Source organism: Tachyglossus aculeatus, chromosome 22, assembly GCF_015852505.1.
Source record: "Tachyglossus aculeatus isolate mTacAcu1 chromosome 22, mTacAcu1.pri, whole genome shotgun sequence".
NCBI classification, from domain to species: Eukaryota; Metazoa; Chordata; class Mammalia; order Monotremata; family Tachyglossidae; genus Tachyglossus; species Tachyglossus aculeatus.
In genome coordinates, this window is record NC_052087.1 from 56548090 (window position 1) to 56563086 (window position 14997).

At 49.0% G+C, this 14997-nt stretch overlaps 1 protein-coding gene across 1 annotated transcript in view; it reads right to left on the reverse strand.

Annotated features, from left to right (window-relative positions):
• Positions 1–12396: 12396 nt before the first annotated feature.
• IGF2 (insulin like growth factor 2) overlaps positions 12397–14997 on the reverse strand; it is a 64561-nt gene continuing 61960 nt past the window's right edge. The window contains exon 6 of the mRNA XM_038765386.1: positions 12397–13187. Within this exon, the coding sequence (XP_038621314.1) occupies positions 12963–13187 (225 nt within the window). The 3' untranslated portion in view covers positions 12397–12962. The remainder of the gene's footprint in view (positions 13188–14997) is intronic.

Consider the following 14997-nt stretch of genomic DNA (forward strand, 5'->3'; position numbering starts at 1 on the left):
CGCTGGGGGGATACAAAGTGATCAGGTTGCCCCACGTGGGGCTCACAGTCTTCATCCCCATTTTACAGATGATGTCACTGAGGCTCAGAGAAGTTAAGCGACTTGCCCAAGGTCACACAGCAGACATGTGGCGGAGCCGGGATTCGAACCCATGACCTCTGACTCCAAAGCCCGCGCTCTTTCCACTGAGCCACGCTGCTTCTCTATAATTGGAATTATAATTGGAATTGTACTTTCCAAGCGCTTAGTACAGTGCTCTGCACACAGTAAGCGCTCAATAAATATGACTGAATGGATGAATGAATGAATGGTCCTCCCTCCCCACCTGAAAGCCTTGAAGACCATGCCGTTCCTGAGGGCAGGGAGGGGCTCTATTAATTAATTAATTCATTCACTCAATCGTATTTATTGAGCACTTACTGTGTGCAGAGCACTGTACTAAGTGCTTGGAAAGTACAATTCCGCAACATATAGAGACGGTCCCTACCCAACAGCAGGCTCACAGTCTAGAAGGGGGAGACAGAGAACAAAACAAAACATATTTACAAACTAAAATAGAGTAAATATGTACAAATAAAATTAATAAGTAAATAGAGTAATAAATACGTACAAATATATATACATATATACAGGTGCTGTGGGGAGGGGAAAGAGGTAAGGCGGGGGGGATGGGGAGGGGTAGAGGAAGGAGGGGGCTCAGTCTGGTCCTAATGCTATTGTCCTCTCAGAAGCGCTCAGTACAGTGCCCTGCACACAGTAGACTGGGAGCTCCTTGATTGCATCCACTAATTCAATTGTCCACATCCAAGTGTTCAGTACAGCGCTCGGCACATAGTGGATAGAGCATGAGCCTAGGAGCCAGAAGGTCATGGGTTCTAATTCGGCCTCTGCCACTTGTCTGCTGTCTTTTAGACTTTTGTCTTTTAGACTGTGAGCCCACTGTTGGGTAGGGACTGTCTCTATATGTTGCCAATTTGTACTTCCCAAGCGCTTAGTACAGTGCTCTGCACACAGTAAGCACTCAATAAATACGATTGATGATGATGATGCTGTGTGACCTTGGCCAAGTCACTTCACTTCGTGCCTCAGTTACCACATCTAAAAATAATAATAATATTGGCATTTGTTAAGCGCTTCCTATGTGCCAAGCACTGTTCTAAGTACCGGGGTAGATACAAGGTGATCAGGTTGTCCCACGGGGGGCTCACAGTCTTCATCCCTATTTTACAGATGAGGTCACTGAGGCACAGAGAAGTGAAGTGACTTGCCCAAAGTCACGCAGCTGACAAGTAGCAGAGCCAAGATTAGAACCCATGACCTCTGACTCCCAAGCGTGTGCTCTTTCCACTAAACCACAGGGATTGAGACTGTGAGCCCCACATGGGACAGGGACTTTGTCCAATTCAATTTGCTTGTATCCACCCCAGCGCTTAGTATGGTGCCTGGCATGTAGTGAGCACTTAACAAATACCATCATTATTCATTCATTCATTCATTTATTCATTCATTCAATCGTATTTATTGAGCGCTTACTGTGTGCAGAGCACTGTACTAAGCACTTGGGAAGTACAAGTTGGCAACATAATTATTGGCAACATCATTATTAATATTATTATTATTAAAGCAGACCACAACTCCTTCAGATCACTCAGTCCATTGTATTTATAGCTATAATTCTATTTATTATAGCTATAATTTTATTTATTCTGATGGTTTTGACACCTGTCTACGGAAGCAGCGTGGCTCAGTGGAAAGAGCACGGGCTTGGGAGTCAGAGTTCATGGGTTCAAATCCTGGCTCTGCCAATTGTCAGCTGTGTGACTTTGGGCAAGTCACTTCACTTTCCTGGGCCTCAGTTACTTCATCTGTAAAATGGGGATTAAGACTGTGAACCCCACGTAGGACAGCCTGATCACCTTCTATCCTCCCCAGAGCTTAGTACAGTGCTTTACACATCGTAAGCGCTTAACAAATGCCATCGTTATTATTATTCCATGTTTTGTTTTGTTGTCTTTCTCCCCTTTCTAGACTGTGAGTCCGTTGTTGGGTAGGGACGGTCTCTATATGTTGCCGACTTGGACTTCCCAACCGCTTAGTACAGTGCTCTGCACACAGTAAGCACTCAATAAATATGATTGAATGAATGAATGAATATTCATTGAGCACTTACTGTGAGCAGAGAACCGTACTAAGCACTTGGGAGAGTATAATACAACAATAAATAGACACATTCCCTGCCCACAACGAGCTTATAGTTTGAGACATCCTGGCCAGAGAGGAGGAGGTAGGGAGGGGGCAGCTCATACATCACTTCTTGCCCAGATTGTTTGGGGAAAGGAAAAGAAACAAGGCCGAAGATGAGTTTTAAACCCCAGGCCTCCTGCTCCTTGCATGAACACAAGCCTTATACAGTCAGTCGGTCTAAATACAATATTTATATGTATTATTATTATTATTGTTACAATATTTATTGAGCACTTACTGTGTGCAGAGCACTGCACTAAGCACTTGGAAGAGGACAATGTAACAATTGAACAGACACATTTGACCGTGCCCTTTTTCGTGGCCGCCATCTGCCCGGGCTGGGGGCTGGAGTCCTGGGATTCATTCATTCAATCGTATTTATTGAGCCCTTACTGTGCGCAGAGCACTGTACTAAGCGCTTGGGAAGTCCAAGTCGGCAACATAGAGAGGCGGTCCCTACCCAATGACGGGCTCACAGTCTAGAAGGGGGAGACGGACAACGGAACGAAACATGTAGACGGGTGTCAAAATCAACAGAACAAATAGAATTAAAGCTATAATCCCTGCTCCACTGCTTGTCTGCTGTGTGACCTTGGGCAAGTCACTTCACTTCTCTGGGCCTCAGTTGCCTCATCTGTCAAAAGGGGATTAAGACTGTGAGCCCCATGGGGGACAGGAATTGTGTCCAACCTGATTTGTTTATATCCACCCCTGGGCTTAGTACAGTGCCTGGCACGTAGTAAGTACTTAACAAATACCACAATTACCATTATTATTATTATTATTATTATTATTATTATTATTATTATTATTATGGGGTGACCGCAAGCCTCCTGGGCTTGGCTTAATGGGGACTCTCTGAGGAGGATACCTGAATCCTCCCCAAAGAGAGGCAGCAAGGCTTCAATCGTATTTCAATCGTATTTATTGAGTTCTTACTGTGTGCAGAGCACTGTACTAAGCGCTTGGGAAGTACAAGTTGGCAACATATAGAGACGGTCCCTACCCAACAGTGGGCTCACAGTCTAGCTTGATGGCTTGATGGATTGAGCATCGGCCTGGGGGTCAGAAGGTCATGGGCTCTATCCCTGACTCCACGACTTGTCTGCTGGGTGACTTTGGTCAAGTCATTTCACTTCTCTGGGCCTCAGTTCCCTCCTCTGTAAAATGGGACTTAAGACAGTGAGCCCCATGCAGGACAGGGACCATGTCAAACCCGATTTGTTTGTAATCCCCCTGGCGATTAGTACAGTGTCTAGTACATAGTAAGCACTTAACAAATACCACAATTTTTGTTATCATTATTATCAGCTAACCTATCAACATCAATACCAATCTCACCATCACCACCAATGCTGACAAATCATCACGATCAACACCATCAACACATTCATTCAATCATATTTATCAAGCGCTTACTGTGTGCAGAGCACTGTACTAAGCGCTTGGGAAGTACATGTTGGCAACATATAGAGACGGTCCCTACCCAACAGCAGGACATGCACTCCGCCACCAACCTCTCCCCCAACCCAGCCACCTTTATAATAATAATAATAATAATAATGGTATTTGTTAAGCGCTTACTATGTGCAAAGCACTGTTCTAAGCGCTGGGGGGGAAAACAAGGTGATCAGGTTGTCCCACGTGGGGCTCACAGTCTTGATCCCCATTTTCCAGATGAGGTATCTGAGGCACAGAGAATAATAATAATAATAATAATGACATTTATTAAGCACTTACTATGTGCAAAGCACTGTTCTAAGTGCTGGGGAGGTTACAAGGTGATCAGGTTGTCCCACGTGGGGCTCGCAGTCTTGATCCCCATTTTCCAGATGAGGTAACTGAGGCCCAGAGACGTGTAGTAACTTGCCCAAAGTCACCCAGCTGACAAGTGGCAGAGCCGGGATTAGAACCCATGACCTCTGACTCCCAAGCCCGGGCTCTTCCCACTGAGCCACGCTGCTTCATCATCACCAATACCATCTTTGTCACCGATACGAACCTCACCATCAACACCACACTGGAGAAGCGGTGTGGCTTAGTGTCAAGAGCCTGGGCTTGGGAGTCAGGGGTCATGGGTTCTAATCCCGGCTCCACCACTTATCAGCCGTGTGACTTTGGGCTGGTCTCTTCACTTCCCTGAGGTTCAGTGACCTCCTCTGTAAAATGGGGGTGAAGACTGTGAGCCCCACGTGGGACAAGCTGATGGCCTTGTATCTACCCAGCATGGCTCAGTGGAAAGAGAACGGGCTTGGGAGTCAGAGGTCATGGGTTCTAATCCCTGCTCCACCACTTATCGGCTGTGTGACCTTGGGCAAGTCACTTAACTTCTCTGGGCATCAGTTACCTCATCTGTAAAGTGGGGATTAAGATTGTGAGCCCCACTTGGGACAACCTGATCATCTTGTATGTCCCCAGAACTTAGAACCGTGCTTTGCACATAGTAAGCACTTAACAAATACCATTATTATTATTACCCCAGCGTTTAGAACAGTGCTTGGTGCAGACTAAGTGCTTAACAAATACCATCATCATCGAATTCCACCATCGTTGTCAACACCGCCATCAGTATTATAATAATGATGGCATTTGTTAAGCACTTCCTATGTGCAGAGCACTGTTCTAAGCGCTGGGGAGGATACAAAGCAATCAGATTGTCCCACGGGGGGCTCACAGTCTTCATCCCCATTTTCCAGATGAGGTCACTGAGGCCCAGAGAAGTGAGGTGACTTGCCCAAAGTCACACAGCTGGCGATTGGTGGAGCCGGGATTTGAACCTATGATCTCTGACTCCCAAGCCTGGGCTTTTTCCACTGAGCTACGCCGCTTCTCTAATAGCTATTTTATAGCTATCGACATCTCTGTTCTAACACTGATATCGACATCATCAGTACCGCCGCCGTCATACTGTCACTGCCACCCTCAACGTTGCCATTTCTGTCACTGTCTCCATCGATACCATCAATGCCATTATCATCACCAAGATCAGTGCCACCATCCATCAACATTTTCATCAGAGCTGGCATCATCACCGTCACCATCACAATTCACCATCGACCTAAGTACCGTCTCCATCATCAACGTTAATACCTCCATTATCACAACCGTCATCGTCAATCAATTAGTCGACCGTATTTATTGAGTGCTTACTGTGTGCGGGGCACTGGACGAAGCGCTACGCAACACGACACTAAAACGGACACATTACCTGCCCACGGTGAGCGTACAGTCAGGAGGGCTAGAAGGGGTAGAAGGACATTAATAGAACACATTTACTATTCTATTTATTTTCTTAATGATGTGCATCTATCTTAATTTCTATTTATTCTGATGACACCTGTCCACATGTTTTGTTTTTTTGTCTGTCTCCCCCTTCTAGACTGTGAGCCCATTGTTGGGTAGGGACCGTCTCTATATGTTGCCGACTTGTACTTCCCAAGCGCTTAGTACAGTGCTCTGCACACAGTAAGTGCTCAATAAATACGATTGAATGAATGAATGAATGAAATAAATTTTGCCGACTTGTACTTCCCAAGCGCTTAGTACAGTGCTCTGCACAGAGTAAGTGCTCAATAAATACGATTGAATGAATGAAATAAATTGTGATTATGTACAGAAGTGCCGTGGGACGGGGTGTGGATAAAGGGAGCAAGTCAGAGTGATGCAGAAGGGAGTGGAAAAGAAGAAAGGAGGGCTTAGTCAGGGAAAGCCTCTTGGAGGAGGCGGGTCTTCAATAACTTTTTGAAGTGTTGGAGAGTCATTGTCTGTTGGATATGAAGAAGGAGGGCTTAGCAGGCCAGAGGTAGAAAGTGGGCGAGAGGTCGGAGGCAAGATATAGATGAAATAGAGGTAAAGGGAGTAGATTGGCATTAGAGGATGATGCTGATGATGGTATTTGTTAAGTGCTTACTATGTGCCAAGCACTGAGCCACGCTGCTGCTCAGGAGTGAAGTGTGCAGGCTAGGTTGTAGTTGAGGGGAGTAGCAAGGTGAGGCAGGAAGGGGCAAGGTGATTGAATGCTTTAAAGTCGATATTTATTTATTTTACTTGTACATATCTATTCTATTTATTTTATTTTGTTAGTATGTTTGGTTTTGTTCTCTGTCTCCCCCTTTTAGACTGTGAACCCCCTGTTGGTTAGGGACTGTCTCTATATGTTGCCAACTTGTACTTCCCAAGCACTTAGTACAGTGCTCTGCACACAGTAAGTGCTCAATAAATACGATTGATTGATTGATTGATTGATTGATGAGGAGGAGTTTCTGTTTGAGGCAGGGGTGAACCAACCTGAGGAGTGGGGAAGCATGGACTGAATGTTTTTGTAGAAAAAGGCTCCGGGCAGCGGAGTGAAGTATGGACTGGAGTGGGGAGAGACAGGAGGCAGGGAGGTCAGCGAGGAGGCTGATCAAGATGGGACAGGGCAAGAGCTTGGCCCAGCAGAATGGAAGTGTGGATGGAGAGATAGAAGATTTTGAAGATGCTGGGAAGGAAAGCAAGATTTGAAGAGAAGCAGCGTGGCTCAGTGGAAAGAGCCTGGGCTTGGGAGAGGTCATGGGTTCAAATCCTGGCTCCGCCAATTAATAATAATAATAATAATAATGGCATTTGTTAAGCACTTACTATGTGCAAAGCACTGTTCTAAGCACTGGGGGGGATACGAGGTGAGCAGGTTGTCCCACGTGGGCTCACAATCTTAATCCCCATTTTCCAGATGAGGGAACTGAGGCACAGAGAAGCTAAGTGACTTGCCCAAAGTCACACAGCTGACAATTGGCGGACCCGGGATTTGAACCCCTGACCTCTGACTCCAAAGCCTGGGCTCTTTCCACTGAGCCACGCTGCAATCGTCAGGTGTGTGACTTTGGGCAAGTCACTTCACTTCTCTGCGCCTCAGCTACCTCATCTGGAAAATGGGGATTGACTGTGAGCCCCCTTGGGACAACCTGATCACCTTGTAACCTCCCCAGCGCTTAGAACAGTGCTTTGCACATAGTAAGCGCTTAATAAATGCCATCATTATTATTATTATGACCGACTGAAGAAATACTATCACCCCGCCGCTACCACTGTTAATACCACCACTATCATCAACCACCATTCATTCAATCGTATTTATTGAGCGCTTACTGTGTGCAGAGAGCCGTACTGAGCACTTGGGAGAGTCCAATGCAATAATAAGCAGACACATTTCCTGCCCACAACAAGCTTACAGTCTAGAGCAGCGTAGAGAGACAGCAATACAAATAAATAAATTATGGCGATGTACATAAGTCGTGTGGGGCTGGGAGGAGGAGAGAACAGAGGGAGGAAATCGGGGTGATGAGGAAGGGAGTGGGAGAAGAGAAAAGGAGGGGCTTAGTCTGAGAAGGCCTCTTGGAGAAAATGTGCCCTCAAGAAGGCTTTGACGGGAGGAAGAGTGACTGTCTGTTGGATTTTACCATCATCTACATCAGCACCACGATCGCTATTCCCACCACCTCCATTACCTCCATAATAATGATCATATTTGTTAAGCACTTGCTACCTGCCGAGCACCGTTCTAAGCACTGGGGTAGGTACAAGGTAATTAAGTTGTCCCACTCGGGGCTCACAGTCTTCATCCCCGTTTTACAGATGAGGGAACTGAGGCCCAGAGAAGTGAAGTGACTTGTCCAAAGTCCCACGGCGGAGCCGGGATTAGAACCCACGACCTCTGACTCCTAAGCCCGGGGTGTGGCCACTGAGCCACACTGCTTCAACGTCATCAACCGCCACTACTGTCACAATCTTTACCCCATCACCCCTATCGCCACCACCGTAATGAACGTGATCGACTGGTCCTTGAACTGGCCATTTGGAGATCATTGGGAGTCTGCCGTGTCCCCAGTTTCAGGCAGGGCAACTATTACTCCGGAGAAGAGGTCCCAATGAAGGGAATTCATTCAATCGTACTTATCGAGCACTTACTGTGTGCAGAGAGCTGTACTGAGCGAATCCCAGGGCTCTGCGGAAAACTTCAGCAGTTTTGATTCCACTTTCAGTCACTTTGACCACTTTGTGGTCACCTGAGCCATGGCTCGTTAAAGGACCTTCTTCTGTGGTGCTGGACAACTGTCCAGTGGTCATCCTGGCTACCAAGACAATGACTCTAACCCCAAACTCCCTGGACTGTAAGCTCGTTGTGGGCAGGGAACGTGTCTGTTTATTGATGTATTTTACTCTCCCAAGTGCTTGGTACAGTGCTCTGCACACGGCAAGTGCTCAAAAAATACGATTGATTGGCATTTTGAAGGCAGGAGTCTAGTCTACCTACTCTGCTAGAATCTACCAAACTCTGCAGCTCTCTGTACACAATAGGTTATCAGCCCTTTGAGGGCAGCAATTGTGTCTTCTAATTCTATTGTCTTCTCCCAAGTGCTCAGTACAGTGCTCTACACACAATAAGACTGGATGCTCCTTTAGGGCAGGAATTGTGTCTCCTAATTAATAATTATGGTATTTGTTAAGTGCTTACTATGTTCTGAGCACTGTTCTAAGCGCTACTGTCCTCTCCCAAGCGCTCAGTACAGTGCTCTGCACACAATAAGACTGGATGCTCCTTTAGAGCAGGGATTGTGTCTTCTAAGTCTATTGTCCTCTCCCAAGTGCTCAGTACAGTGCTCTGCACAGAAGACTTTAAGCTCCTTGACGGCAGAGATCGTGCCTACCAGCTCCATTATGCTCTTCCAAGTGACCTTCCCACCCAATGGCCAGTGGTTTCTTATGCTGATTTGTACTTCTGAAGTGCTCAGTACAGTGCTCTGCAAAGAGTAAGTGCTCAATAAATACAATTGAATGAATTAACAAATGCCATTTTTTAAGAACTGAACTGTATATGTCTACACCTGGGAATCTAGAGAAGCAGCATGGGACCATCTCTATATGTTGCCAACTTGTACTTCCCAAGCGCTTAGTACAGTGCTCTGCACACAGTAAGCGCTCAATAAATACGATTGAATGAATGAGTAGTGGATAGAGCCCAACTCTGGAAGTCAGAAGGTCATGGGTTCTAAACCCGGCTCCTCCACTTGTCTGCTGTGTGACCATGGGCAAGTCACTTCACTTCTCTGGGCCTCACTTACCTCATCTGTAAAACAGGGATCGAGTGTGTGAGCCCCACGTGGGACAAGGGACTGTGTCCTACCCTATTTGCTTGTATCCTCCCCAGCACTTAGTATAGCATCTGGCACATAGTAAGTATTTAACAAACACCATAATTATTATTATCTTACTACTATTAGGCCAGAGCCGTGCTCTCCAGTGGGACTGGACAGCGAAGGGACCGGAGAATGGGAAGTGGCCAGGAAGAGAGTCAGGACGATGAGACAGAATAACTGATTGCTTTATTGATACAGCATTACAAATGAAAGGTAACATAGGTGTGAGAATCGGCCAGCTGAGACCTGGCTCAGGAGGTTGAGGGAGGGTCCGCGGGGGACCCAGGTTGGGAAGTGGCAGCCCCCTCCTCGCCCCCCGCCCCCCTCGCTGTATGAGGCAGGATTGGGTGCCCAGAGGGGCTCTTTAAAGGACCCCTCCCTTTATTAGTGCAGATAGGGATGGTTGGTCCTGACTGCCATATCAGCCAAACCTTTGACATCTCAGGTATGGGGACCCCCCCCTTCCCCCCATTCCGGACAGCCTTCCCTCCAGGACTGAGTCCCCAGCTGGGAAGAGTGAGGGGATGCTGTTATTTAGACCACACTGGATGGCGAACGGCCTTCCCAGCCTCAGGTGAGATCGGGCCGAACCCTGGGGAGAGGCTCCGGGCACAACCCTCGGCCCCCGCCCAGCCGGCCAAGAGTTCAAATCCAGTCAGTTCCCATGTAGGGAGTCCCGGGGTTGGAGGGGAGACCCTTTTGCAGGCCAGGGAGGGCCTGCCTCAGCCCCCACCCTGTCTTCCTCCCTACATGCCCCCTAACTCTCAATATCCAGGAGGCCGGGGATAGGGGGATGCCCACGATGACCCTTCCCTGGGTGGGAAGTTGAGTAGCAGCTGAACAGCCTCCCCTACCCCATGGGGCTGCCCTCTCTGAGGTCTGAGTTTCCTGAGAGAGGATCTAGGAGGCTGCCGGGAGTCCCAGCACCCCCCTTCCCCTCCCTCCGAGGTCCAGCAGTGACTCCTCTGCCACATTAGGGGCCGGGAAACTGGGCTGGCGAGCCAAGTCCAAGAGCGGCTAGCCCAGCTGTCAGCTCACAGCTGACCGGGGGTGGCCAGGGCAGGGGCCGAGATGACCCTGCAGACTGTGAGTCTCTGGTGGGACCAGCCCTGGCCAGAGACGCAGAGTTCAACAAAGCCCCCGTTGCCACCCCCATCTCCAGAGCCAAAGAAACTCCAAACCAGACTCCCCCCACGACCCCCCAACTTCAGAGCAGATGGGCTGCCGGGTAATAGAAAATTAAAGGATCAATGAAATAAATAAAAAGAGTACAGGGGGAGGGGGCAGAGTGAGAATGGGGGTCCTTATAGCCAGATCAGCCCCTCTCCACCCCCAACACTTTTCTTTTTTGTAAGTTTTCATTTTAATCTTTTTTTTTTTCCTTTTTGGTACAAAGTACCTACAAAAGCTTTTTTTTTGTTTTGAAAAATAAAAACTAAGTTTAAAAAAGACACATCCCCCCCCCCCCCCCGACCAACCCCTAAAAAGAAGAAAAGTCAAAAATCTACAACAGGAGGCCCTGCTTCCCTGCCCCCCACCCCCACCCCTCCAGACCCCAGCGGGGTCTTCTGATCACCACCAGAACTGCCCCCTCCCCAAATGTCCCTCCCTCACCCAAGGCTAGACTCCCACCACCACCACCCTGGCAACCGCCCCCCCACCTACCCCCGTGTGCCCACCGTTCTCTGGGGACAGCTGGCCTCTCCTTCTAAAGAGCTCTGTAACAAAATAAATAAAGGACTTTTTTTGTTGTAGTTGTGGTTTTTTTTGTTCTTTTTTTGTTTTTTCTTCCTTTTCTGCAGTGTCATTAAGTAGAAGGCTTCATGGCTCAACAATGCAAGATAATAACATTAATAAACAAATAAATTGGGGGTGAAGTACCCCTACCCCCGCCCGCCCCCCGCCCCGCCACACACACCCCCACCCTTCTCCCAAGACAGAAGATGCTTCAAGTAGCCTCTTGGGTTTTCGATTTGAAATAGCGGAGCTGGAGAAAGCGAATCAGGCCCACGACCAACTGCCCAGCGGCGTTCCCGGTTTTGGGAAACTAGAGGTTGGGATGTGAGGGGGGCGGTTCTTAGAACCTATGGACCCCCCTCTCCCCCACAAACACCCCGCCCCCCGCATCGCCACGTCCCGACACCTCCAGGCTTTCAACCCCAGGTCCATTCTCCAAGCTGGGGTCTCCATCTCACAGTCGGAGTCGAGTGGGGAGAGGGGCGACTTTGGGAAGGGGTCCTGAAGAGCAGTGGGGTGGCCAGAGAAGGAGGTGATTGAGGAATCACCTCAAAAGAGTCGCGTCTCTTCTCCATCGTCCTAGTGGTCCCCCCAGCTTCATCCTTTGACCCCGGGGAAGGGGGTCAGCGGTCAGTGCCTGGCCGTGGGTCCCCCCTGGCCGGGGGATGGGTTTGGGGACTGCCCCACCCCCCCGCAACCCAAACCCCATCCTCGGAAGGAGAAGAAGAGAAGCATTGAGTGTTCTTTCCCTAAAACGAAAAGCTAATGTTCAATGGCTTCTGAATCTAAAAGTCTCCATCTTCCGTTAGCACCAGAACACGGGGCGGGGGGGTGCTGGCCGGTGGGGTGGGGTCCGGGGGTGTCTCGGTCCATGCCTCTTCTGACACTTCAGCAAACATCATCTGATAAAAATAGTGCTTTTCCTTTGTGCCTCGCCCCCACGCTATATAATATATTATGCATATATATAAATATATACACATACATATATCTCTATCTATAAATCAACATCCTCTGTGGAAAATATGCAGAGCAGACATTTTGGCTGCCTCAGTGGACCTAACTGTCTCTTTCCTCCTCTTTTCTTCTTTATCCGCTCTCTCTCTCTCTCTCCTCTCACTTTTTCGGTGATTAAAAGGTGCAAGTAGATTTGGAAACTTGTAATTAAGCGAAACACACAATTATCCAGCATTTGTTTTCTCAGTGATATAAAAAGGTGCAAAGAATCTGGGGGTTATTTAAAAAATTATATATATATATATATACATATATATGTATCTACGTATACATATATATATGGTATAAGAGGGCATCGATCAAGTAGGGTGAGACTGGAGGCGGTTTATAGATGTAGGAGATCTATAATAGAACCCTCAGAGAGGAACTATATAGTGAACACTTCCGCCCTGGAAGAAGTGGAAATCCAAACATCTCCCTCCGTCTCCGCGGCCCTCTCCTCTCCCCCTCCACTGTCTCCGCAGAAAGGACAGGGCAGGGGAGGGGAAGCCGGCTGCAGGAAGCATGTTTCATCCACAGCGCAGATCGGAAAGGCGGATGGGGTAATAAATACCCCAGCGATGCCCTTCGCCAATGCGGCCAAAGGCCTTGCCCCTCTTCGGCGGAGGGAAGGGTGAGGGGACCCTAGGTAGAGGTCTGTGCCCACCGCCCACGCCCTGCTTTTCCAGTCTCTGTGGGCGGGAGAGGAGGGGCGGGAGGATGGGGATACCTGGTGCAGGGGTAAGGGGGGGGACCAGGAGAAGGAAGACCACCGGACTGGTCTCCGGGGAGCGTCCGGTAGACGCCCGTTCACTCTCGGCGTCGCAGCGTCTCTGAGGTGGCGTGGGCGAGGAAGGGCCGTTTGCCGGGGAGGGGGCCGAGGGGCCGGAAGAGCTGGGAGCCGTGCCGGGGGTCCGCCAGGGGCCGGAAGCGGCGGAGCCGGGCCTGGACCGGAGCCCCTCGTCGAAGACGGTGGGCCGACTTCTGCCATGACTCGTCACGGAAGAACTTTGTGCTGGATGGCTTTTGGTAGTCCTGTAGGACAGGGCAGGAGGGGCCGGGGGGCATTAAGGGGGGCGATGGGGTGGGGGGAGGTCTGGAAAGCTGGATCTGGGGGGTAGGAGGATGGGGCCCGGGATTGGAAGAATCGGGTTCGGCCCCCGGCTTGCTGTGTGACCTCGGGCTAGTCGTTGAACCTCTCTGGGCCTCATCCGAACAGTGGGGTGAAGATCCCAGCTCTCCCTCCCTGTCAGGCCCCTCACGGGGCGAGGACCGTTTCCAGTCTGATTCCCCAGTGCCCCTCGACGCATCCACCAGGTCTAGGGGGGATGGCCTTTGGGTCTAACCCAGATCCCTCCCGCTGCCAATTGAGGTTGTTTCCTCGCACTCTTCCCGCAGGAGGGGGGTGGGCCGAAGTGCGTTATTATATCCCCCTCCTGCTGTGTCTCCTTCGCCCTCAGCTTCCGGCCTCAGACCCAAGGCACTTATAATAATAACTGTGCTATTTGTTAAGAACTTGTGTGCCAAGCCCTGTTCTAAACGAGTTAATCAGTTTGGACACAGTCTCTGTTCCACATGGGGCTCACAGTCTAAGGAGGAGGGAAACAGGGGCTTGAATCCCCATTTTACAGATGGGGAAATGAGGCCCAGAGAAATTAAGTGACTTGCCCACAGTCACAAAGCAGGCAAGTGACAGAGCCACTTAAGTCTATACGCTTAAACTCTTGCTTCCCTTACCCTTAATTGATTTTAGTGTCTGCCTCCCTGCTAGATTTTAAGCTCCTCAAAGGATCATGTCTACCTACTCCGTTGTGCTCTCCCAAGTGCTCAGTACAGTGCTCTGCATACAGTAAGCTCCTTGAGGGCAAGGATTAAGTTTATTAAGTCTATCATCCTTCCCAAGAGTTCAGTACCTCGCTCTGCATTCTGTAGACTGTGAGCTCCTTGTGTCCCGTTATTGGGTAGGGACCATCTCTATATGTTGCCGACTTGTACTTCCCAAGCATTTAGTACAGTGCTCTGCACACAGTAAGTGCTCAATAAATACTATTGAATGAATGAATGAATAATATTAATAATTGTGGTATTTCTTAAACGCTTACTATGTGCTTGGAGCTGTCGTGGATAAGCAAATGGGGTCAGACAGAGTCCCTGTCCCACGTGGGGCTCACGGTCCCAATCCCCATTTTCCAGATGAGGGAACTGAGGCCCAGAGAGGTGAATAATAATAATAATGGCATTTATTAAGTGCTTACTATGTGCAAAGCATTGTTCTAAGCACTGGGGAGGTTACAAGGTGATCAGAGAAGCAGCGTGGCTCAGTGGCAAGAGTCTGGGCTTTGGAGTCAGAGGTCATGGGTTCGAATCCCGGCTCTGCCACATGTCTGCTGTGTGACCTTGGGCAAGTCACTTAACTTCTCAGAGCCTCAGTTCCCTCATCTGTCAAATGGGGATGAAGACTGTGAGCCCCACGTGGGACAACCTGATCACCTTGTATCTGCCCGCAGCGCTTAGAACAGTGCTTTGCACATAGTAAGAGCTTAACAAATGCCATTATTATTATTATTATTATTATTATTATTCTTATTATCATTATCAGGTTGTCCCACTTGGGGCTCACAGTCTTAATCCCCATTTTCCGGATGAGGTAACTGAGGCCCAGAGAAGTTAAGTGACTTGCCCAAAGTCACACAGCTGACAATTGGTGGAGTAGGATTTGAACCCGTGACCTTGACTCCAAAGCCCGGGTGAAGCGATTTGCCCAAGGACACACAGCAGACAAGCAGCAGAGTGAGGGCTAGAACCCTGGAGAACAATGACCCATCCAGCCCCAGGCACCCCTGAG